The sequence below is a fragment of the Patiria miniata genome, unplaced genomic scaffold, assembly GCF_015706575.1.
Source record: "Patiria miniata isolate m_02_andy unplaced genomic scaffold, ASM1570657v1 HiC_scaffold_1, whole genome shotgun sequence".
Lineage (NCBI taxonomy): Eukaryota > Metazoa > Echinodermata > Asteroidea > Valvatida > Asterinidae > Patiria > Patiria miniata.
Window position 1 is genome coordinate 31,373,032 of NW_024037047.1, and position 26,620 is coordinate 31,399,651.

Genomic DNA, 26,620 nt, shown 5'->3' on the forward strand with positions numbered 1-26,620 from the left:
TTGCACGTTCTGTAACACCAGAAGTAATAATCAAATGGCTTTTTGAGTCCAAAATATGTTTGACCTTAAACCGCTTGGAATGTTATACCTGGTGATTCCATGATGACATCACATTACTGTTCACATCTTTGAACTAGGGTTCAAGTTCGTACCAGGTTTTAACATCATCCGGTGAACGGTTTGAAAGAAATGATAGTTTGTTCTGATTTAATGATTATGTTTGCATTTGTAATTCACTTAACTTTGACCTTCAAGTAAGGTCAAGCAACTTCACGTATTCGACACAAAATGTTCATCGAAGAATGGTCTATCAGATTACAAAGTAGAAAGATAGTTGTTTATTTTGTTCATGAGTTATATATAAATGAAAATGGTCATATTTGAAACTATAATCGCCGCTAATTTGATATTACATGACGTTATCCATGATGTCACAGTAACATGTACACCTTGAGGTCATGGTTGATGTCTTCCAAGTTTCAAGTTGTACATGCATCGTTTAGAAGAAAATTCGCGGAGAATTACAACGAATTGTCAAGAAAAAAAAATAGTATCAACAAAACGGAGAAATAAAAAGGACCTATCTCACAGCGAATTTGTTTTAGAATACGGGGAACGCAAATCGCTTACGATATTGGAGCAAGGACAAACTTGAACTGTGTGTACTGCATGTACTGCATGTTGTATGTACTTGCACAACAAAAGGTAGAACTTTGGATACCCCAAGTGTACGTCACAAAAGACCGGAGTTTATATTTTCCTACTGAGACGTGCATCAAATAATGCTGAGTGCGTCACAGAGTCTTTACAATTGGTTTTCGGTGACCGTGATCTGCCGTACAGTATACACAAGACTAACTCAATGGCAATTACACCAACCGCGCGTTGTCAAAGGAGAGTCCTTTAAATACAGGTGAACATACCGGCTGAAGTTAGGCGGTCATTGCGAGCCAATCAGCCAAACTGACTCGTGCAAGAATTTGACGATTGTAAAGTCTGACTATCAGTGCTGCCAGGCCTATAGGTGAGTTTTCTAATCTTAACACATTTATCACCAATTTTGTATGGAACCATGTACTTGTTTAATCCTCATGTGCCATGGACATGAAAATACATGCTTTCAAGTCAGAGTTAAACTGTGGTGATCTTAAAGTAAAATACAGGTTTCTCTATTTTTGTGGCGCTACTGCACCTGCCCACATTATAACGCAGATTCATAGAATGTGATAAAAAGGGCTGGGCTCTGGACGCTCGGGGCGTATTCGAAACTCTTTTCTAGTGTTCTCGGGTTGCCGATTACGAAATGCGCAAGTGCGTGTGGAGTGCAGCCGGGCTACAAAAGATGGCAGCCGTCGTATCAAAACGCCGAATGACAAGAAGGGGCAATTAATTGAATTAATACGAAACTCTATAAGTTCATTTTTTTTACCGTTACTGCTCCTACACTTAATGAATGCTTTAAACTTTATACACAAAATATTAACGTAAGTTGCGGTAGGGGCCTCCGCCATCTTTGTTCTTGACGTTCTTTAGCTACTCTGCAATACGTGGGGAGTGAGAATCTTGTTCGCGAACACCGTTCGCGTGTTGGTCACGTCATTCGGAACCTGTTTTCGTGCTCATTCAACACGAGAACGGGATTTCGAATACGACCTCGATGTCTGTGTCCCTCAACGTGCCGCCGGGTTGCTCGGGCCCACAAAGCTTTTATCAGAATTTAGTCAACACTTGTTGAAGTTGTTTCAATTAAAGTAGTTGGTATTTGTTCTAGAAACATGTTTACGAACTGTATCTTTTCGAAGTGTCGCTCCCTCTTGGGTATGCCAGTCATGTCGTGCTGCGCTGCCACGTAGTCATAAAATATGGTGGAGAATGCAGGTCACAATTTCGGAACATGACACGGATAGAAATACATGGGGAAAGCCTCAGGTGTACATTTGTATAATTTTGTTGTTTTAGTCTATCCCCCAGTGTTGCTGTCATTTCATTTTTTTTCCATATGATTTTGACATTAACCATCTTTCTTCTGTTGTTGATGTGTCACATTATATGCGCTCTTTGGTCAGACCAAAATGTAGGTAGCAATTACGATTGCAATTTTCCAGATATCTTTTCTGGTTCTGCAGACCTCGATCACTGTTTTGAGCAGATTTCAAATTCATGCACAGTTACGAGTAGCAAGAACATTTTTTCATTGGCTCTTTTGGTTATTTTTTTTGGCTTTTTTCCGTAAATTTGCGAAACAAGCTTTTTCCCTTGAATATTATTACTATTTGTTTTGGCTTAACCACATAGCTGCGGAAAATCGTTTCTTTTTATTCTGATTTTTCTTGGCTCTTCCGTACAGTTGCGGAAAAGCCTTTCTTTTGTGCTGAGTTTTCTCTCTTCATTTTGTCGCTTAAATCCCATAGACTTTGTACACGTCTTTTCTCAACGCCGCTTTTGGCATTAATCTTTGTCGTATGTTCACGACCATTATGTCCGTTTGGTCGATTACGTCTGACAACAGATTTTGACATGCAATGGCCGATTATGTCCGACCCATTATGTCCGACGGCCGATTATGTCCGACCCATTGTGTCCGACGTCCGATTATGTCCATCCCATTGTGTCCGACGGCCGATTATGTCCGACCCATTATGTCCAATAGCCTTGGTCAATGCTCTCGTCGTTATTCGTCCCGTACGCGGTCAATCGTCGGCATATATACTCACGCGCTATGCACATGCATGTAAAAATACAGCGCGAACAGCGACCTCATGCGGCCACTATTTTTTTATGCAAATCAGTTGGGGACGATCTCGAGCCTTGGTTCAATCGTCGGCAAAAGCTTATGTTTTTCTTTTTTTGCGCTGGATTTCTAGCGCACGACCTCGTATGCGAATACAGATAAGTGTAGGCGGGGCTAATATGTGGAGTGTCCAATCACACCTTGGTAAATCCGGACGTCATCAAATTATTTGCAGCTATTCGCCTTTTGCGGACGTGACAGGAACCACAGTTTTTGTGCATTGGTGCCATGTGCAGAGACACACAGCGTGTACGTGTATGGATTATGTACGGTGCCACGTTTCACTATGCAAGTTTCCACGCAACGATCGACCAATAAGAAAACGACATTTAAGGTCAGCTAAGGCTATTAACATAATGAGTACCACCCAAAAAACCTCACATGGACGATTGAACCAAGGCTCTCGATCGTCCCCAACTGATTTGCATATAAAAATAGTGGCCGCATGAGGTCGCTGTTCGCGCTGTATATTTACATGCATGTGCACAGCGCGTGAGGATATATGACGACGATTGACCGCGTACGGGACGAATAACGACGAGAGCATTGACCAAGTCTATATGTCCAACGGCGATTATGTCCGACCCATTGTGTCCAACGGCCGATTATGTCCGTCCCATTGTGTCCGACGGCCAATTATGTCCGACCCATTATGTCCGACGGCGATCATGTCCGACCAATTGTGTCCGACGGCCGATTATGTCCGACCCATTTTGTCCGACGGCCGATTATGTGCGACCAATTATGTCCCACCCATTGTCCGACGGCCGTTTATGCCCGACCCATTATGTCCGACGGCCGATTATGTCCGACCCATTGTGTCCGACGATGGGATACGTCCGACCTATTGTTTTAAGATGGTCGATCACGCTGGATTCATTCGGTTGTGTACTGACATTATTAAATTATCTTTGGATGGTAACTGGAGTGTTCGGGCGATTTACAATGCAGTGCGCCACCAATAGTTTGTCACGGACAATTCATTTTTCTCAACATTGTTGGAGATGGTCGACAAATTCGAAGCGCGGGACACTTGAAATTGTTAGTTTTTCTGGTCAGTAGTTTTGCGTATGATTGGAATTATGTTTGCCCTTTTCATTTCTTTTTGTCAATATGGTGTTCTTTTGTACACTTGGATTCAGATTGTTCAAATTGCATAATTTTGATCCAAGTGGAGTGATGGGATAACTGAATTGCTTCCCATGTTGCTTTGGAAGAACGTTGGAGTCTGGCAGATTGGTGCACAATATGATTAAATTGTTCATAAAAGCATGGAATTAGGCATTTGAAAAACTAAAGGTAGAATAGTAATTTCTAAATTTTTAACATGGCTGCCATTGTTTGCTATTATACCTATATTTTTTTTCAGGACAAATCTGCAATGGCCATATAGCCAATTATCTTTCTCAAGACATACGCTGACTGTGTGCCAAATTCCCTGCTTTTATCATCAAATGAACAATTCCATCACTGTTAAAAATGTTCCCATTTAAATATTAAAGTGTTTTAACGTTTCTGAGTCTCATTTTAATACTTCAAACTTTTGTTATTTACATGATTATTATGAAGATCTTGTTATGTAGTTAAAACTTATAATTTAGTGAAAATTATTTAATAAGCCGATGCAAATGTACAGTTAACGTTGGCAGAGGAGAATCAAAGAAAAACCAAAGACAATGACAATTAAAACCACAACAGCCTAACTTATTTCTTTAGATACTTCTTCCTGTTAAATCAAATTAAGTGCAAATCATTACTGTTATTTTATGTATGAACCATCTCCTTTCACTTAATGATATGATTTTCATCATCAAAAAGTACTGATTAAACCAGATTTTTCCTACAGTGCCCAGACATTTTGGTATACATGTAGACGGTTACAAGAAATAGTGGAGGATTTGTATATTTACTCTTATTCTTATTGGCAAGGATTAAAAAGCCGATTTAATTAAAATTGTGTCGATTGCGTTGAATAATTACTTTTATCAATATTCGAAATACCATTTACTACTGTTATCAATATTTAGAATACCCAAAGTCGTCAGTAGCTTTACTATTTTTAGTGGGGCTGTCCACGTTATTTTGAGGTCATAAGGTTGCCCCGAAGTAGCTACCAGAAGGGCAAAAATAGCCCAAAGATCATCGTGTACCTACACATTTTCGCAACAACAGTTTTCCCTTCACCTCTGTATATTCCAAAACGAAACCACACTCCTGATTTAAGCTCACATCCATTAAAAAAATGTAAACGCACAACCTAACAATACGTGACCTTTTTTGTATGATATTCTTCTTATCTTCCAAGATTATCTCTAACTTTAGGTCTCTCACTTTGAAAATTGTGCCCTTCCGTTTAAATGAAAAATATGCAGATCTTTACCAGTGTTGTAGTCGAGGCCACAACCTCCGAGGCCAAGGCCGAGGCCGAAGCCACAACCGCGAGGCCGAGGCCAAGGCCGAGGCCACCACCTCCGAGGCCAGAAAAACACGTAATAAGATATGAATCACTAAAACAAGGCTAAGATTATGTTGGAGTTTTAACATCTTTTTAGTTGAATTCACTGAGTTTTGGAGTGCCTGGCTTACAAATTTACAGCTTGCAATGTGTTTCCTCTTAGGGAGTCCGGCGAATTTTTTTTTAAAGAAAGAAATCTCAAGTTTTGTATCACTGAAAAGCGAATTACACAACAAAATCAATGGCGTTTGATTCAACCTCATTGGAGATACAATTTAAATGGCCAAATTTGGAGTTTCTATTTTGTAAGATTTACATTATTTACTTTTAGCATGTTTTATAAAATGTTATTTTCCAAACCTATCAAAATGTTTAATATCATAGGAATCCCCATTAAAACAACAACTTGATTTTTGAATCAGGTTTTTACCACTAATAACCAAAAGTTACAACCCCCCGGACCTTCGCACTGTCCAAGCGCGCGCCGAGCAAACACCGCGATGCGACCAGACAGTGCCAGACTGCCTGCCGTTAGGCACGGGCAAAGTATAGTTCCAATCCCGCTCCACACAACGGAAGAAGTATCCACGCATTATCACTGTTAATACCACGGTGCCAGACAAAGTCCGGCAATGGCCGATCCCGCTCCAAACAACAAGGCAACACGGAACATGCAAGCATGATATCACTCAGTTCATCAAAATGACCACGAATTCTCGGATCATCCGATTGGGATCCAATGGCTTCGAAGAATTTTTAGTTCATGGCAAGAGGTAGGGAGTCCAGTGGTTTTGGCCGTATATCTGTAACCGTTTTTCCTTCCACTGAGTTGTTTTATACATTATATTATTGCATGTACAAAATGTACATGTATTTCCCCATACGACGCAATCATCCATGTAGGACCGACTTTATGGTATAGAAAAAGCTAGCCTCTGGTCAACGCAGTCCTCGGCACTCTATGAAGAGATTCCTTTATAAAGTAACATAATGACATTGAAAAGTCACTGGTGAGAGTAATTAGAGCACAAAATAGAGGATGAAATAAATCAAATTTCATAGGACGCCAAACTATAATGACAACAAACTTTCAGAGTTTACCGGACAAAATTGGGTCAGAGAAAATCGGATTCCTGGTATCCAATAGAGCCGAATTGTCACACTACGGGGTAGAGACATGCAAGTTAAACAAAATCGAGCGGCCATCGGACACAATAGGTCGGACATAATCGGCAGTCGGACAAAATGGGTCGGACATAATCGGCCGTCGGACACAATGGGTCGGACACAATCGTAGGTCGGACACAATGGGTCGGACGTAATCGGCCGTCGGACAATATGGGTCGGACATAATCGCCGTCGGACATAATGGGTCGGACATAATCGGCCGTCGGACATAATGGGTCGGACATAATCGGCCGTCGGACATAATGGGTCGGACATAATCACTGTCGCATAAAATCGCATAAAATCTGTTGTCGGACGTAATCGACCAAACGGACATAATGGTCGTGAACAGTCGTACATCATTCAAAGTCAGCATAGGCATAGTCCTTATATCATATAACAAAATGGGGTGCTGGGTAGCACAAATGAAGTAGCAACCTTGCAACTTTGCTACACTCTGAAGGACAAGAGTCCGAAATTTTAGAAAAAACAAAAACTGGTAAGCACTGTTTTGTCTTTATAGCATAGTTGTGTCCCGAAGAGTGACGTTATCATGACGTCATCATGGGTCAGGTGACGTCACGTTAAAGATTAATAGGTTCAATCTTCGAAAATCAGTATAAAATCAGCCGTGAGATACCCGAACTTGACGTTTGCGAGAATTGATAGAATAATCCAAGATCTTTAATTTATCTCTGTAAGCAAAATCACGTGACCCCTTCTTCCGGTCCAAGCCGAGAGTAGCTCGGAATGCCTTATAATTTGAAATTGGCAAAAAAAAGGTGAAATTGCTTGTGCTAGGTTGTCCTTCACAAAAAAAAATACCAAAAATGTCATAACACGTAAGAGCGCCCTCAAGCGGCAGGTTGAATTAATTTTCAGTCGATGTCTGTGGCGAAGTTTGCGGTAATCACTTCAAAATTTGTGTATATGATGACTTCAACGCAGACAATACCGGTGCGCGAAAAAAAATGATGACGTCCTCAGACCGGATTTTACAAGGAAAACTTATTTTCCTTTGAATGTTTCTGAAAAATCAACCCTGAGAGTTTAATATTAATTTTTGCTTTAAAGGTCACTCTAAGGGTGGGTCTAAAACACTTCGATATTTCGTTGCAATAAGTGGGCTTGAATATGCCCAGCTCAAACATAAAATTTCAGGATGACAATGCCTCTGCTTGAAAACATCATGCACAGCACGTACACAATGTACAAATGTACACAGTGTACATTGTAGGTCAGCAGCAGAAAAAGGTCTTTTTATTTAAATTTCTGGTCGGATGACGTCATCATTTTTTTTTCGGGCGCACAGATGTTGTCTGCATAAAGGTTTTCATATATATATAGCGTACACATGAACTGATTATATTAAACATTTTTCAACCTACCGCTAGAGGTAGCTCTAACATGTTATGACATCATTGGTAATCTTTTGTAAAGTACAACCTAGCCAGAAACTAAAATCGTTGAAAAGAAGTTTTCAACACATCTTTTTCCACTTTCAAATTATACGGCACGAATTTTGGATCAAAAGGAAGTGTCACATGATTTGCCAAACACGAGATCAAATGAAATCCTGGATTATTGTACCAATTCCTGCTAAAGTCAAGTTCAGGTTTCCCACGGTTGATTTTATATTGATTTTTTTAAGATAAAATCTAGAACATTTCAATGCTTGTAATTTAATACATGACGGCGTCATGTATCTACATGTATCTACGGTCTATCTACATACCAAGTTTCAACCCATTCAGACTTACAGTTCTTCAGATATAGGGTCTTAGAATTTCAAATGACATCACGTGACACGTGATTATCATGACGTCAATCTTTGGCACACAAACTCACTTTGGGGTCTTCAAATAGGTTACTATACGGATTTGTTTAAGGTTAAAAATGCCGCTGTTAATAAGCGTGTACAAAGTCTATGGGATCTGCGATGGAATAAAAAGGGGGTAAAAACAGAAAAAAGGGGCAAAATCAAACCCAAAACAGTGCTTTGCCGCTTTAAAGCGTGATAGTAAAACATGCTTTCTTGAAAATGCTACAATAACGTTGTGATTTTATACGATTGCAACATGGCCTTTTAATAATGTCGCCGGTACATTCGATGGTCTGTCAGTTGAGACATGTGCTCAACAGTGGAGGGATCAGAGGTTTGAATCTCACCGGAGATAAATACATGTGGATTGTTTTCCCGCAGCACTCGGGAAGTGAAAAGTATACCTTGTTTATCACCCATACGTGTTAGCGTACACTACAAAATATATGTCGTTTTTTCAATTCTTCATCTGGCCAAATATATATGTGTTCTTTCATTCAACTGTCGGCCGCCATTTCATATTTTGGAAACAAATTTTAGGAAAACAGCCCCCCCCCCCCCAACGGCATGTCATTCACATTTTGAACTTTGAAGAAATTAAGATATTTCTGGCCAAATATCGCTAGGTCCCGACCCCCCGGGCCCCGCTCAATGTTTTCTTTCATAACACGGTGTGTGCTCCATGGTCAGCTGGAGTGAACAACATTGACCATGGGAGCGGGGGACTGGGTGACCGTGGGAGGCTAAGGAAGTGTCCCAAGCATCTTGACCGGGATTGTAGTTACATAACCAAAACGGTCAAATAATTCTGTAGAGATAGGCCTTTACAAAATGCACCTTTAATGTGACGCCACATGTCATGTGATTACGCGTTCTTACGTCATTTCAGTCTTCATGTTTAATACATTCCAGCTTAGGTATACACCAAAATACAACCAAATCAGAACTGTAGTAATGTAAATTACGCCTTAAAAAAATGCACCTTTAAAGTGAAGTCACATGTCATGTGCTGAGGTCATCATGACGTCACTTCCATTTTAATCTGTAACACATCCCGGTCAAGGTACCAAGTCACCAGCAAATCGGACGGGTTGTTCTGTGGATAAAGGCCTTCAAAAAATGCACCTTTAATGTGATGCCACATGACACATGATGACGTCAATGTTCGGCATTTATCTACGGATGTTGTTCCACTTGTGTAGCAAGTATAAAGGCAATCGGATTGATGTAAGTGTCCAAAACTCCGGGAAGAAAGGAAACGTGTACAAATGCTTTGGACCGACTACTGAAAAAGAAGACAAACTAAGAAAAAAAATAACGAAAACAAGGGCTTTAACAGACAACAAGACCTGTCGGTCCATCACCCAAAAATGTCGGAAAATTCCCCGCCCAGAAAATAGTAACCCGCCCGTGGAATAGTAAGCCAGGATATATTAGTCGTGTCCCAAAAATGCTTCTGTAGGTGTCGAGCAGTACACTCCCACCACTACATGCTCTCTCGCCCTGGTATTGGATCATTTGCATATCAAAAAACTTTGAATACGTTTGCATTTAGGATTAGTCTGGTGCCCGCCAGTGACTGCCCTAATACAAAAAAATAGAAAATAAATAAATAAATAAATAAAAACTAGATGCAGTATCGTTTGTGGTTTTCCATGGAGTTAACTCCTGTCGTCCATTTTTTTGGATTCAGGATCGCGTTATGGACGCGGGACTCTCCCGCAACAACCAGAAAGTGGCCATAGTGGGCATAGGCTGTCGCTATGGCAACGGGATCGACAACGTCAGGAAGTTCTGGGAGATGTTGGTGAAGGGGTTGGACTGCACCACGTCGGTACCTGCAGATCGCTTCGATGCCAGCTACTTCCTAAGTCCTGGAGAGAAGAGGGCGGGCAAGATGTACATCAAGAACGGTGGCTACATCTCTCAGGACCCGTACATGTTCGACAGGCAGTTTTTCCATATGCCACCCGGTAAGTTCTTTTGGTCAAACAGTTCAACGTCAGTCGATAGTTACACTGAGATGAGACCCTTATCAAGTCTTACATGATAAAAGAGTTTCGGTAATTTGTATAGCAACTTTAGAAACTCTTTTAAGGAATAAAGCAGCTGAGCAGCTGTACGTGTGTATATTTATAGTGTTAAAAACTTACGTGTGACCATGAACATTCTCCTTTCTCCTGATGACGGGCAGAGCATACTGTTCGAAACGTTGAGTCCCTCCGGTTCTTTTCAGAACCACACATACTCAGAAAAGAGATTTCTTCCCATGGTGCTACCGCAAACTTATCTTGTCTCATGATCATAAATGTTGTCAGTTTGAAATATACGAAAAGTTTAAAATCAATTAGCATGCCTGGACTTTTTTAGCTGCTCCCAATTTCAATTGGGAACAGTTTTTGTTTTCGTTAAGATGTTTTTCCTTTATTATGAAGTGATTTCAGTACTGCGGTGTCACAGCATGATGAAGGGAGTTCGATCCCAAACTAAATTAGGATAAGTGTGTTGGAACTTGGAGGCTATCTAGATGAATTACACAGCATCACCAGATTAAATCTTCAACAATTAATGGAGAATTTATTCAATCATCAGCAGAATCAGAATACAAAAGATCCCGTATAGTAAAGATCGCTGAAAAAGATCCAGTAAAGATCGCTGAAAAAGAATCAATATGATAAAGATCACCAGGTCGGAAAAGATCCCAAGGTGCAATAAATGAAGGTCTCAGTAGACCGCGCCTACATATTGCCTACGGAAAAATAAGACAAGACAAACTACGGTCAAAATACATGGTGAATGTGTACACACAATGGCGGTCAAAGGTCACACACACACACACACACACCCAGACACAACGCGAATTCATGCGCTGTGCATACAAGTACAACGTGCTCTTACATATTGGCACTTATGGGGTACCGGGAACAAAGGGTAAAAATAGGGACAATGGTACCCCGCAAGTCTGTCTTTAGAAATTGAAGTACCCCATAGCCGTAGCGCTATGTATTTTGCGATTTCTAAGGAGACAAAGGAGAACAAAAGAAGGGGATTAGGGTCAAACAAAAGAGGTACCCCATAAACCCCATATGCTAAGTGTGGGTGGGTGGGTGTGGGAATATGCACGACTGTAGCTTTGACGACGACGCTGCAAAATTGGAAAGTTCGTGAGTGAAAGTGTCACAAAAACGCAAGTTTCCCGCAAAGTTATGATAAAAAGGACATTCACCACAGGTTCCAGAGGCGCCCACCTTCCCTCTCAGCATATGATTAGGTGAAATCTCACCGAGAAATTCCCGGCTACAAAATAAGTGACTGCCGTCCAAAAGTTGGAAGACAAGCAGTGCCCGTTTCGCGCGCTACCGCACGATGCGGACACATCACCAAGTGCCTCTAAAATATGATTGCACCCTCAACAAATTCTGTTACGGATTAACTACACCGGAATTGACATGATATGCTCAAAAGAACTTCGACTATACACATAATTGTAATTCTTATACAACTATAATAAGAAAATGTAGAAGAAACCCTCTAAAACTATGGACCTACTTGTTTTAAGAGTGAAGGGACATTGAGTTAATAAGTGCCACATTTGAATAGGTCACACGTAAACAACAACATGGGTCTAAATATAACCTTGTATCTGGGCAGCCGGTACATGGATGGAGGTTACGTGACCCCACAATTAGCTATTGTTTTTGTTAAGATTTGTTCCCTTTTTTATTTATTTATATTTTTTTTTCACTTTTCCTCATAGGCTTTCTACACATTTTTATTGTACAAGCCACTTGGGGAATTATTTCAAATCCGATTAGCTTTAAACTTTGCTTAGTCAAACACCATTATTTAAATCAAATTAGGTTTGCGCTGTAGGACCATCATCTAAAGGTGGATGCCGAAACTGAAGATATGTATTTTTTCTATTTTATTCAAAGATTCAATCAACAAATAAATAACAGTATGTACAGTTAATCGTTGTCTCTACGGGCACATCTAATTTTACATGAAAACAAGTTTACTTCACATGACGAAGTTCGAGTTTCTGCTCTTTTAAACGGTTCCCTGTCTGTTTACCTATGTTAATTAAAGTATTTAATTACCGGTAGCTATTAAGTGTTTCATACGAAAAGAATATCCTCCACTGATAGAGTGATTGATTTACCATATTTCGAAGCTGCAATCTTTTCGATTTCGTTTTAAAGGGGCTTAACCGCTTTACATGACCAGAACAAGTGCTCAATGTACATTTACATACAACCAAATGTACACATTTGCGAATTGCTCTTCTTTCTTTCGTAAAGCCAGACTTGCGTGGGGTAACAATTATGTATGATTTTCCAATTATTTGAAAATGACCTACTATCAAGGACAGCAATAATCGAGCCTTTTCCCTTTACATCCCAGACAAAGTTATGCTTGGGGTATTTGTTTTACAGAAAGTCTCTGCTATAGGGGTGGTGAATTTTTTGTCAGTAAGTTTCTTCCTGAAATTGCCCTGGTTGTCATAAAAATGATGAACGGAAATGACACAAGCCGAGATCCATTTTTTTCCCAGAAAAATTGGTTTATCCTTGAATGTGACTGCATGGTTGTTCCAAATTATATGCTTCGGTATTTCGTTAATGTCTGCAGCCTCTGCCCGTGGGTTGACTTCCAGCTCTAACAAAATGATGTTCTTATAGAAAGGCGCAAGGGTATAAGAATCGGAACAGCACAGCAAACTTTGGCATTACAATTACTATGAAATACGGAGAGATCTAACCCAAGTTCATCAAATTCAAACAAAGCACAGTTCTTCCAGGGATGAATATCATCATTTGCTAGTCTTTTTACAACCCATTTCAAATGTGAGGTATTAATTACATGTTTCACATCAATCATATTTAAACCACCTTGGTCATATGCACCTATTATGCTGTTTCTCTGTACTTTTCGCTTCCATCCCAAACGAATTTGAAAATACATTAACTTTTCTGTTTTTGAACAGACTCAGGAACAATTAAAGACAAAGCTGGGTAGAGAATCCGTGAGAAAAACAATTAATTCACTTCGATAAATGTACCTTTCATAGTAAGTTTTTGCATAGCCAACGTTTTATAAATACTCCTCATTTTGGCTAGTCTCCCTGCCCAATTTTGCTCAATGTATTGAGCTGGAGTGGAGCTAGAAAACACAAACCGAAGGTGGTGATATCTGTCTTCCAACTAACGTCAATGTGATGGTCCAGTCTTGTTCTACCAATCCACATTGCCTCTGTCTTATTTTTATTAAGTGACATGCCTGACACATATTGAAATTCTTCTAGAAAACTAAAAACAGGAATAAAAGAATGATCGCTACTGACAAAAAAAAGAGTCATATCATCTGCGTACTGAGTGAGGGTGACTGTATTGATAGGATAATCCCTTTTTGGCAATGAAATACCTGTAATTATTGGACTCTGTTTGATCTTAGCCGCTAATATTTCCACACCAAGTATAAAGAGTAAAGGCGAGAGCGGACAACCTTGCTCTACTCCTCTGTGAAGCTTGAAATAACGTAAGACCCATCCATTATTGATTACACAACTCATGGAATCATTATACACAGTAAAACAATTCACTTTCTCAAGGAAGGACCAATATTAATGTTTTCCAGGACCTTCAAAACGTACTTCCTATCCATACAGTCAAAAGCCTATTTAAAATCCAATGAAAGCACGACACCTGTAATGTTACATTTTTCACACTGGCGAATAATTTCCTCCATGAGTCTGATGTTTCGCCAATAAATCGACCTTTCATAAATCCCGTTTGGTCTGGACTAATGAGAGAAAGTAGTACGTGTTGACTTCTTGATGCAAGAACGTCTTGTCATATAGGCTGGCAATGAGGTCACAAGTGCACGTCTATGCGCCCCAAGGGACTGTGAGTGACCAGGAGAGGGTCCTATTTATAGAAATAGATCCCTCTTCGAGTCACTCACAGGCCCAAGGGGGCATAGACATGCACTAGGGACCAATTTATGCCAATCCATATGTGTTTTATAACTCACCTCCGTCTTAAATATAAAATAAATAAAACCGTTCAGGGTTTTATCATTCAACTGTTTTAATTCAACAATTAACTCACGAGCAATTAAACTGTAAGCGATTCAACAATTAAAGGGACGCTTTCAGTTTCCCTAGATTAACTTTTTGAGTTTGAGTTTTGTCAGCGGGCGCTATTACAAGTTAAAAAAAATGAGTATAGTACCCGATCGGGCACTTTATACTCCCGGAAATTATGTGCTTGCGATTTCTCGACGTGTGCCTAGTTCACGCTTACGCGTTTCATGCACTAGCCTATATTAGTGAATCTCACTTGACCGCGTTTCAGCCAACCAGGATAAAGAACAAGCAAGATGTGTGTTACAATTGTACTAGCAACAATTAGGTACTCAAAGCGCTGGAAATTATGTCTATTATTAAAGAAAGGTAAATGAAGTTTATGAGAAATAAATATGAGTTTCTTAGATCGCGCACATTACAGGAGATAAGTTTCATAGAGCACATTGACTAATGTTAGGCTATACTCTTAATTACTTTTCCTTACCCCTCCCTTTAGAGGAGGCAGTGCTTTCTTTTTCGTTGACGCTGTTTACGGTTGTATCGGTCTTTTCTCTTTTGAAGCCGTTCCGGTCCGTCAGACTGAGCGTCGTCGTCTTTTACAGGGCTGATATTCTTACGCTCTGACCTTTTCTGACGGATCCTGTAAACTGTTCTTCGATGGGACGCTACTTCTGACTTTGTCGTTTCTTGGCGTTTCCAAGTGTGTTCCAGTATGGAGGTTTGTCTTGCTCCTGCGATCTTGTTATCGTCTTCCCCGGAAGTGTCTTTCCTCGTGACTTTGTTCCTTTTCATACATATTTCAGTTTTTCAGGTCTCAGTCTGCACTCTCGAAGTATGGTTGCTGGAACTTGGCCCCTGTCTGAAAATATGGACATTCTCTATACAAACATAATAATGAATGTAGAATGTCGAATATCCAAATAAAATATGGACATTCGCCATACAAAGCTATGGGCATATCCAATGTCCGTGAATCACCAGACAAACTTGTAAGGGCGTCTCGTGGGATCCGTCGGCGCGATTCACGGCGGGGGGGGGGGGGGATCACAATCACGCCTCCTCCTGGACTTTAAATAAAATATGGACATTCACTGTACAAAACTATTTACATATCTAATGTCCAATACATTACAACAAGTACGAACGGGCGAGGTGAAAAACTTTAATGAGCTCTGATATCATTTCATTTACATACAGCCAATTACAGCGTGCACAGGTTTGGGAAGTATAATGAATACACATACAATTATAGCGAATACGCGGTGACCTGATTTAGCCACGTGCAAACGAAGTAAACAAATGACCATTAGCCAATCAGCCTGCAGTACCGCGCGTGAAGAACAAGCTGCACGCGCGCCGCGAGTTGCACGCGCGCGCGCACCCGGCGCACACACACACCTACACAAGCCAAAATTGGGTTATCGGTCGATTATACATTCGATCAACTTCAGATCAGTGATGTAGTGCCTTGATGCTGGGCCTTGGCCTTAAGGCTGCCTTAAGGCTGGATTTTAGGGCCTTGGCCTTGGCCTCGAGGCTTGAGGGCAAAAGCCTTGGCCTTGAGGGTTCAGGGCCTTGCAATTTTGAGTCAAGGCTCTTCAAGGCCCATAGATTTGTGCATTTTCCAGATAAATCTGTTCGAAATTTTGCTGTTACCATTTTAATCGTATTACCATGGAGAAGGGAAGCACCCTATAGATTTGTGTGTTGGGCACACTTCCACTTTTGTAGCATCACATTTTGTTACCATTGTAGTAGATTTGCTGCAAAAATATTCCGTACACTTGTGGGGCTAATGAGATGATCACTTTAATTGCATATAACTATGGAATAGATCTGATTGGTTGTATTTATATGTCTCCCTGATAAGTGCTAAAGATTTGCATGTATCTGTTTTAGATAATGCTGATATTTCTGACCAAGTTGGGCCAGCAAATAAAAATTTCCCAAATCAGTTTCTTGAATCCCCCTTTTGTTACACTTGGGAGAATTGTGTGTCAATATAGAAGTAAATCATTATTTTGTTTAGTTAAACCATATTGAAGACCTGAACTTATACTTTAATAGACACAATGCAGTCATAAAACGGTGTAGGCCTATGCGAGCATGTTGATTGCAAGTAAAGAAATGTTGTTCTTCGTAACGAGCAATTCGTGATGATACGGGCGGATCCAGGGGGCCAAAAGAGGCCATGCCCCCCTCCCAACCCCTTTTTTATGTGACGTCGTAATAAAGGCAGGCAATGAATACACCACCATCTTTTCCTCAAAAAACATCGGTTAAAATGGTCAGAAATTGCCTCAAATCGCACCACAGAGCATCTCGAATCCAAATTTTTTTCGGTGCCCTTAAGCGGGCCCCGAAGCCCAAGCCGTAATTTTTTGACCCACTTTTTTTGGGGACCAGAATTTCTTTGCCCCCCCCCCGCAAATTGTGTTCTGGATCCGCCCTTGCATGATGATGTGACTATAATTAGATCTATATTAGTGGTCATTTCATAGAACAGGGCCTTGGCCTTGGCCTTGGCCTTGAGGGTTAAGCCTTGGCCTTGGCCTCGAGGCTTGAGGGTCAAAGCCTTGGCCTTGGCCTTGGCCTTGAGGGTCAAAGCCTTGGCCTTGGCCTTGAGGGTCAAAGCCTTTGCTCCAACACTGCTTCAGATTGATTAATGGTTTTATGAATATTGAGAAGTACCTACATACAATTTTTGTGAATTTCATTCAAGTTTGGTTTGAATATTCACTAGAGTTGACAGCAACTAGCTGTGCAGTTACTTTATGAATAATCAGAGTGACAGGCAAATAGACTGCCCCGTATACCATCTGGCCGAGCGAATCGGCCACCTAAATCGCATGTTTTAATGGATGTCTGACAGAGTCAGTGCGCCCGAAGTGCAATTGCTGTCGTTTTGAATTCGAAAAGTACGTACATATAATTTTTCCACAAGCAGAAAAATCTGGTTTCTACAGCAAGCAGACAAACTAAATGTACATGGGGTACAGTTACTTTGTTCAGTAGCCGTTTCTTTTAGGAGTTATGGTTTCAGTAAGTCAAGGGTGTATGCATGAGCCTATACCCATGTGTGTGTGTGAATACAGCGCGTATTTCAACGCTGATCGTTTGTATAAAGAATGGCCATTTACTTGTTGTAATGATCCAAACAGCAACATGGACATTCGCTTTACAAACGAACAGGAATGTCTAATGTCCAATATCAAACCAACTTATTTGTCTTTAAAAGAGCCTTTGAACTTTTTGTTCAAATTTATGATATAACACGGAGATATTTTATCACGACTTCAGGTAAAATTACTTGTATAACACGTACGTTTCGGACTACATCGTACGCAATTTAACACAATCGGACTGTTGGTTTTCTCAATATGAGACTTTGAAAATTGCACCTTTATGACGTCACCTTGATAACACTTATCATTCAATATTTTTGCATTGAGGTCTTGGTTTGTAGCAAATTTGAAGTCAATCTGATGAAAGAAAGTGTTAAATTTTGGAAGCGGAATGAAATTGTAAACTAAAAAAAAAATCATTAAAAACAACCGATGACGTCACTGTGACGTCATTTTGGATAATGTATACGTGTACCATAATCTAGCTATCCACTAAGTTTCATGACGATCGGAATTTCCCTAATATGTGTTTTCAAGAATTGCATTTTTGATGACGTCACACATATTTCATAACTTGTGCAAATACCTAAGTATCGGCATGTGTTAACGTGCATTGTTGCCAGGGATAACTATCTAATGTGTGGCCGAATTTCGAAGTATTTATTACATATGTTGGACAATAATAGGTTTAATATTTATAAATTTATTTAGACGTGCTATGACTATCACAACAGAGCGATAACCAATGTTTTTTGCCGGATTGTTTGTCAACAGCTATGTATTTGTCAAATTATTTACACAATGTTTATTATTGATAACGCTTTAGAAAACAGGATCTGCATCAATAATAATGGCTAAAATAGTAGTCGTCTATCAGTCCGGGCGGGTTATAGCTGAAGTGATTGTGGCCTGAATACGTCAAACCTTTTCACGTACCATAGTGTTGTATAAAGAAAACACGAAATATATAAACGACTTCAAAAATGTACATTTTCATATGGAGTGTTCAGATAAGAATAATATAATTATTTGATTATGTTATAATTATATAAGGGCAAATTGGTCTCTGGACGTTAGACTCAAATATTAGCGTTTGAGTGCGTATTCATTTTTCTGTTCATTTGATTCAGACGAAGCAGCTCATCTAGATCCACAAGTAAGACTCCTTCTTGAAGTCACGTGGGAGGCGCTTGAGAATGCTGGGATACCAGCTTCCTCTATTCGAGGTTCCAGGACTGGTGTCTACATGGGCGTGACGGCACAGGAGTACTCATCATTTGCCTTTAAACCACTCCACAACATGAATCAATATTCTAACTCGGGCACCAACTCCTGCATGGTGTCCAACCGCATCTCATACGAATTTGACCTACGTGGGCCCAGTTTCTCCGTGGACACTGCCTGTTCATCCTCCCTGTATTCAATCCATTTGGCGTGTGAGGCACTCAAGCAGAAATCTTGTACAATGGCTCTTGCTGGAGGCGTCAACTTGATTCTCACACCAGTTACCTCGATTGGGTTTTGTCAGGCTGGAATGTTGTCAGGAGACGGGAAGTGCAAAAGCTTTGACCAATCGGCAGATGGATATTCACGCAGCGAGGGTGCCGGGGTCGTGGTTTTGAAACCGTTGTCTGAGGCTCTGAGGAATGGTGATCGTGTTTACGCTGTACTGCGAGGAGGTGCACTGAGTAATGATGGCCGCACACCGGGCATTGCAAACCCTAGTTTCGATGCGCAGGTGGATTTGGTGAAGAGCGCTTGTCGCAACGCCAGAGTGGACCCTTATCAAATTGTCTACGCAGAGGCTCATGGTACAGGAACACAGGTTGGGGATACAACCGAAGCAGGTGCTTTGGGTGAGGCTATGGGACGCAGACGAGGACCCAAACATCCTCCATTCTACATTGGATCTGTCAAATCTAATGTGGGTCATTCCGAAGGTGCGGCAGGAGTCGCTGGTATTATCAAGGCCGCTTTGTGTCTGTATCAACGCAAGATACCACCAGTCGTTCACTTTAAAACACCGAACGAAAACATCGACTGCAAGGCGCTGAAAATAAAGGTCCCAATCGAGCTGATACCATGGCCAGACAGAGACGGACGCCTCTTAGCTTCCTGCAGTTCTTTTGGTTTCGGTGGAGCGAATGCTAACATTGTTCTTGAAGGTCCTACTAATCCCCACGGAAATGGTCAGTTCATAAAGATGGATAAAAAGTTGAGCTGCCTTCTGCTGTCTGCATCCAGTTCCGATGCTCTTCATCAGAAAGTCAAAGATTGGCTCCACTTTCTTACCGACGACAAACAGATGACTGGTGCAACTTTCTTCTCGTGTCTGTACACGGCCGCTTGTCGTTCACAGCATCACACACACCGGATGGGTTTCGCCATCAACTCCAAGAAAGATGCGATCCACCAACTTCGAATGAAGCTTGAAGCTGAAACTCAGCAGACCTCGGACCGGTCTGTTGAAGGTGTAGCGCCATCAGCCACAGGCACCGAACGGCAGATTGTTTTTGTCTTCTCTGGCATGGGGACTCAGTGGTGGGGCATGGCTAGAGAGCTGATGCATACACACCCTGCCTTTTTTTCAAAGATGAAGGTGAGCACAGTACGTTGGCTTATAATAGTTCTGCTTAATAAAGAAAGTATTCAGATAGTTATGAAACGCAAATGAGTTCGGCAAGAGTATGAAAACAGATACTTAGTCTTTTTCGCAGTTCGAAGAGTAAAAAAAACACATTGGAGCTAATTAAAAATGCAAGTATTCAGATAGTTATGAAACACAAATGAGTTCGGCAAGAGTATGAAACCGGATACTTAGTCTTTTTCGCAGTTGGAAGAGTAATACAAAGCATTGGAGCTAATAGAAATGCAATTATCCGGCGAATACATTGTACCTTCCATTAAGTTTCTTTATTTAATTTGTAGGTTGTCGACAAGCTGTTGCAGAAATGTGGAGCCAAATGGTCATTGGTCAGCATGCTGTCTGAGGAACAGGACCGTGAGAGAATAAATCAAACAGGTAACATGATGACTTTTCATTGTAAGCGTGGTCTGTGATATTTGTGAATAAGATTTTTCAAAAAAAATCATCTTGAATACCATCGTCTTGCAAAACATGCTTTTATACAATTTCGTTTAGCACCCTGTTAATAGGTGTTCAATTCTCTTCATTCAAACAGAAATCAGCCAGCCTTGCCTCTTTGCGGTTGCGATCGGTCTTGTCGATCTTTGGAAGTTGCACGGTGTGGTTCCAGACGCAGTGGTTGGTCATAGTGTAGGAGAGGTCGCATCAGCCTACGCAGCAGGTTTACTTAGTCTGGAGCATGCAGTCAAGCTCATATACCGGAGAGGAAGAGAACTGCGTAAGACCAGTGGCTCTGGGAAGATGGTGGCTGTCTTACATCGTGTTGAAGACGTTCTCACATTCGTCAGTCAAAGAAAGCATGGGCAAGTGCTTGATGTTGCAGCTATCAACAGCCCAGGCCAAATCGTGTTCTCTGGTGAGACCTCTGCTGTAGAGGGTATAGCTAAGGAACTGACTGCAGATAACATACAACGTGTGGTACTTAAGGTAAACAATGCTTTTCACAGCAAACAGCAAGAGGTTGTAAAGAAGCCTTTCCTCAAGAAAGTGGGTAAGTTTCTAAAGGTACAAAACTCGGCAGAGCGGCAACGTACGATTCCAATGATGTCAACTGTGACTGGGCGTTATTTGACGCCCGAGGAGGCCAACTCTCCTGAGTACTGGTTTCAGAATATCAGACAGAAGGTTTCCTTCATGGAATCCATTCAGAATCTTGCGAAAGATGGCTACCGTGTGTTCGTCGAGATAGGTCCTCACTCTTCGCTTCTGCCGGCCCTCCGAGAAACACTGGCTGCCGTTCAGGCTACAGATGATAAATTCATCACGACTGCATCTCTACTACGGCCCCGAGACACCACCACATTGGCCAACGATTCTGAGAATCTCCTGTTGGCGCAGATGAGGCTTCATGTGAGTGGCATTCCAGCGAAGTTCCATAGCTTGTTCATGTCCACGTTTCGCCGAGTCGTGTCGGTCCCACACTACCCATGGCAGCGAGAAAAGTGCACGAATGTTTCTTCGGAAGGAAAGGAGGAATTGCTCTTTCCTGCGGGTGATGGTCGCCACATTCTCCTTGGAGAGCCAATGGACACCTTCTATCTTCGAGAAAGTCCTGTGAAGATATGGCGAGCTGACCTGAATGCATCACGGGTACCTTGGGTTCAGGATCACGTCCTGCAGGGTGCTGTAGTCGTCCCTGCTGCTGCTTACACAGAGACGGCTCTTGCTGCAGCTCGATCGATGAGCTCTGATCCCTATCCACTGATTCTAAGTGGACTGACCTTCGATCGATTCATGTTTGCCTCAAACTGCGAAGGAACTTTGGAGACGACAGTTGAGGAGAAGACACCAGATCAATCTCTCTTTACGCTCAGGAGCCACGACGCATCCAGAGGAACGTGGATCCAGCATTGTCATCTGAAAATTATTCCTCCATCTGTAGCCAATCTTAGTGACCTGAAGACAACTATAGTTGACGTAGAGAGCATCATCGCAAGGTGTGAAGTGATTCTAGAGGGTGAGGAATTTTACACCAAGGCAGCAAGTTCTGGGTTTGAACTGGGAGCAACATTCAGAGGAGTCCAGAATATGTCAATGTCGAGAGACTTTCTAGAATGCTTATTGTATGCTGACGCCCCGCCCAGTGTGCAGAGAGAATTTCATCGTTACGTTTACCATCCAGCTTTTATGGATAGTTTCTTGCAAGCCTTTGCCGTACTTCTGTTATTAGCGACAGAAGCAGAAATTGAGGCTACTGGAAAAGCACTTCAACCTATGTATAGGGTTCCAAGAAGCATCAAGACGTTCACTATCTCTGCTCCAACCTCACCGCATGTTTGTATCCACATGAAGATTGGTGGAAAGGACCAGCGTTTTTGTGATATTGATGTGGCTGATGCAGACACGAAGAAAGTATTCTGTTCAGTTAGGGAACTTGTGTTTGAAACAATTCAAACTGACAAGATGGAGCCCCAGGTGTGGAGTCTATCATCGGAAAATGTTGGGTCAGTAGTTGTTACAAACAGACCGTCGGAATTCCCATTGACTAAAAAGAAGGTGGTCTTATTCCCGGATGATACCGAAGTAAGTACATCATTTGTTGATTCGCTGGTGAACGTACAGGCCTGGGATGTTACAGTCGTTGACACAACACAGACTGATGCTGTGCAACAGGCGTTTACCATCGTTTCAGACAATAATGAATCTGATACGCTTGTGATCATCATGAAAACAGAGGTTTATGATGTCCATTTGAATTCGGGAACGGTCATGTCAAGGGATGAGTTTGAGGAGTGCCAAAAAGGCATGTTGTTTTGCTACTCCGTCCTAAAGGCCATACTTGATGAGGGGATAAAGAACAACTTGAAGGTGATTCTCTTCACAAAGGGTGCGCAACGTGCCAGAGAAGAGGACGACGTCAACCCATTTGCAGCGATCCTGAATACCATTGCAGTTACAGTCGGTCATGAAGAGCCTTCAATTAGAGTGCTTGGTGTAGACCTGCCGATGAACGCAAGTAGTCTTGAGTGCGCAAAGATTGCTCGGGAAATAATGTACAAGGAAGATCATTATCTAAAAAACGAAAATGTAATCGCCGTAAGGACATCAAACTCCACAAACCAAGACGATCGGGTTCTAATATGGGATCTCCGTTCACCTCGCTTGAAAATGGAAAATATCTCCAAAGCTTCTGGAGTTGTGCCAACAAGGTTCTGGTCAGTTGGCGAGCAAAAAGTGTCTGATCGTAATCGTGTCTTCTTTCAGAAAACGCCTTCCGAGAAGTTTGATAACACAAATCCAGACACTGTCCACGTGAAGGTCGAAGCTTTCAGTGTTTGTAACAGGCCGAAGTTGGAAGGGGACAGCCATGAAGGACCAAACACATTCGTGTACGCTGGTAGAGTCGACCCATCGGAATCAAACGATGTCTGTGAAACGTACTTAGGTCTTACTTCTTGTAAAGTCAAATCATATATGCCCACTTTGTCACAGGATGTAGTACCTTCCCATCTCACCCCTGAAGAGGCTGTCAGTATCGTGAATGATTATTTCCCAACCGCCGTCTTCTTCAATGAGGCGTTTCAAATATCTGCAGGCATGCGTCTCGTCTTCAAGTTCGACCCTCTCGATAGTTGTGGCATCGCAATGATTCATCTGTCAACAAAATTGGGAGCCGAAGTGGTCCTTTTATCTGATGGCCGTGATGATCTTGCGGAAACTAAGACAGAGATACATGTGAGGTGCCTCAGTGAGATAGATGATGCCTCAGTTGATGCACTTTTTTTGTCTTGCAGATCGCCATCCTTCGGTCGCACAGTGCAGTCGTTGTTGCCAAAGTTGAGAAGAAACGCCACTGTTGTGATAATGCAGAAACCGAGACAAGATGCAAGACTACCTATGCTTCCTTCAAAGATGAAGATTGTTACCTTCAATACTGATCTCCAGTCAGCAGTTGATGGATTATCGAGTGGCGAGATATCAGCTACTCTGTCGAATCTCTGGGAAATGTTTGACCCAAATGTGGAAGGTAGTCACCTGACATGTAAGACCTACAATGTTAAGGAAATGTCTTCTCTGCTTGCACAAAATGCTGACATTCCTAAATCTGAGGTCATCGAGGTAGGAGCAGCGGAGCTTATGTTGCCACCTTCTCTTGAGAACGATGGTTTCGTTGCTGATGGAGAATCGGCCTACCTCATCACAGGAGGGACCAAGGGGTTTGGTCTCAGACTTCTAGAGTGGCTGATCAAAAGAGGAGCTCGATATATCTACACTGGTTCGAGAGGGGTGATAAATGATGAATTACAAGTGGTAATTCATAAAGGAGAAGAGGTCGGTGCCACAGTACGACACATTCAGTTGGATGTTTCTAACGCCACAGACGTTGAAAAGGCACTGCAGGGAATGAAGGATGACCAGTGGCCGGCTTTAAAAGGTATATTCCACTGCGCCGCTGTCTTCAGTGATGGATTCATCCAAAATATCACAGCAGAGTCTTGGAACAGTGTCATGGCTCCCAAGGCTTATGGGGCACTTCTCTTACACCAGCTGACGCTTAAGCTTGGCATCAAACTCGATCATTTCATCATGACCTCTTCCATCGTGTCTCTGATGGGCAATGCGGGACAAGCCAGTTACTGTGCATCCAATGTCTTCTTAAACGCCCTCGCCCAGTATCGACTCAGGCGTAATTTACCAGCGACGGCAGTTCAGCTTGGTCTGATAAATGGTGTTGGGTTTGCAGTTCGCCACGATCTTGTTCAAATGTGGGAGAAAACGGGCGTAGAAAGCATGAGTCCTGAGGAAGCTCTTGGTGTGATCGGTTGTGCTTTGTCGGTTCGTCAATCACAGCTGGGTATCTCAGGTTTATTTAATCGGAAGTTATATGCAGCGACGCATCGTGGTCTCATGATGCAACACTTTAGAGAAAAGCATGGAACCATTTCCTTGATGAAGGAGTTGTTTCAAGACAGAGATGTGTATCTTACTGCCACGAATGATACCCTGCTGCAGTCAATTTTGAAGCTTCCGTTCGCCAAAGCCAGAGAGGTTGTTATCAAGACTTTGGCCAAGCTTCTCAGTGAGCACCTTGGATTGTCTGATGAACCTCCGAAAGATGCCTCTCCCATTGCCCTTGGTGTGGATTCCCTCATGGCTTCAGAGGTCAGCCAGATGATCAGCCAGCAGTTTGAGGTCACGGTGGGAGCTGTGGATCTACTAAACGACAAGAACACTATCCAGCAGCTTTCGAAAAACATCGCAAGACAAATACTGGCGAAGGCAGATTCAACCAGCCCAACAGGTTTCAACAATGAAGTCTCGTTTGTCTCCAAAAAGAAAAATGTTATCGTCGAGGGTGAGGTACCAAAATCGTTGGGAGTAAAACTTGTGTGTTTTCCCTCCAACGGCGCAGGACCTTCGTTGTTTTCACAATGGATACAGCATCTACTTCCATTCGGAATCCAAGTTCTGATGATACAGCTGCCAGGTTGGGAAGGGCGTGAAAGCGAGCAACCTCTAAAAGACATGAAAGATATTGCACGGCTTGTCCACGATGAGCTCAAACCACATATATTAGGCTTTCCCTGTGCATTTTTCGGTCACAGCATGGGAAGCCTGATTGCATTCGAAGTTTCTCATCTCCTTCTGAAGGAAGAAAGCTTCTGCCTCCGCCACCTGTTCGTCAGTGCTTGGTACGCACCGACAACACCTTATCCTCATCAAGAAGAGCTTAACATCTCACCAGAAACCTTTGAAAGGTTGAGGAAAACCCTGGAGAACCACCCAAAGCTCTTTGCAAAATTAGCAAAGATGGAACAAGTGAAGTTCAGTTTCATGGATGATAGAGCCTTCTTCAATACCGCCCTCATGAGACGGTTGTTACCTTGCATTGAGGCCGCCATTCAAATGGTAAAAAGCTACGATGGCAAACACCAGAAGCCGTTGCCATGTGACATCACAGCTGTTGGTGGGAAACAAGACGGTTTTGTTCAACCTGAACTCCTGGACGGCTGGGAGTTGGAGAGGTCCAAGAAGCATAACTTTAAGAAGATCACCTTGCCCGGGAGGCATATGTACATTCTGACAAACACGGCAGAGATTGTGAAGGAAATATGTCTTACGTGCAAGAAAGTAGGCATTAACTGAACTACTCAAAAATATACTATTCCATTCAGTTCTGCATTAAACAGGATGCCGTGCTTTCAGTACACATTCCACACCCCTTCACCGATTGTATTTTTCCTGCTTTAATTGAAATAAACATTTCCAAGATGAACAAAAACATGGCATGTGTTAACTACACACTATGGTTTTTGAGAACTGAACGATAGATGGTATACCGAGATAATGGATTGTTACATATTTTGTTTTAACATATCGATGTAATTAGCGACAATGTTAACAGAGAACTTTGTATTTTACCCTCGGATTATGCTACACACCATGCCTTTTAAGAACTGAACTGAGGGAGTGATACCCAGATAATGGATTGTTACATAGTTTGTTTTGACAAATCAATGTAGTTAGCGACTGCGTTGACTAAGAACTTTTTATTTTTTAACCTTGGATTATGCTACACACCAT

The 26,620-nt window shown here is 41.9% G+C and overlaps 1 protein-coding gene across 1 annotated transcript; it reads left to right on the forward strand.

Moving 5' to 3' along the window:
• The first annotated feature begins 9,937 nt into the window (after nucleotides 1-9,937).
• On the forward strand, nucleotides 9,938-26,307 carry LOC119728849 (polyketide synthase-nonribosomal peptide synthetase hybrid himA-like). The gene is made up of 4 exons (XM_038201258.1): nucleotides 9,938-10,208; nucleotides 18,579-20,047; nucleotides 20,377-20,470; nucleotides 20,631-26,307. The coding sequence occupies exons 1-4, from the start codon at nucleotides 9,938-9,940 to the stop codon at nucleotides 26,180-26,182; spliced, it is 7,386 nt and encodes a 2,461-aa protein (XP_038057186.1). The 3' UTR covers nucleotides 26,183-26,307.
• Nucleotides 26,308-26,620: the final 313 nt, after the last annotated feature.

Coding starts and splice junctions, on each gene's coding strand:
- LOC119728849 (XM_038201258.1), top strand. CDS start 9,938: ATGGACGCGGGACTCTCCCGCAACAACCAGAAAGTGGCCATAGTGGGC. Junction 10,209..18,578: donor GTTTTTCCATATGCCACCCG/GTAAGTTCTTTT, acceptor CATTTGATTCAG/ACGAAGCAGCTCATCTAGAT. Junction 20,471..20,630: donor TGAGAGAATAAATCAAACAG/GTAACATGATGA, acceptor TCATTCAAACAG/AAATCAGCCAGCCTTGCCTC.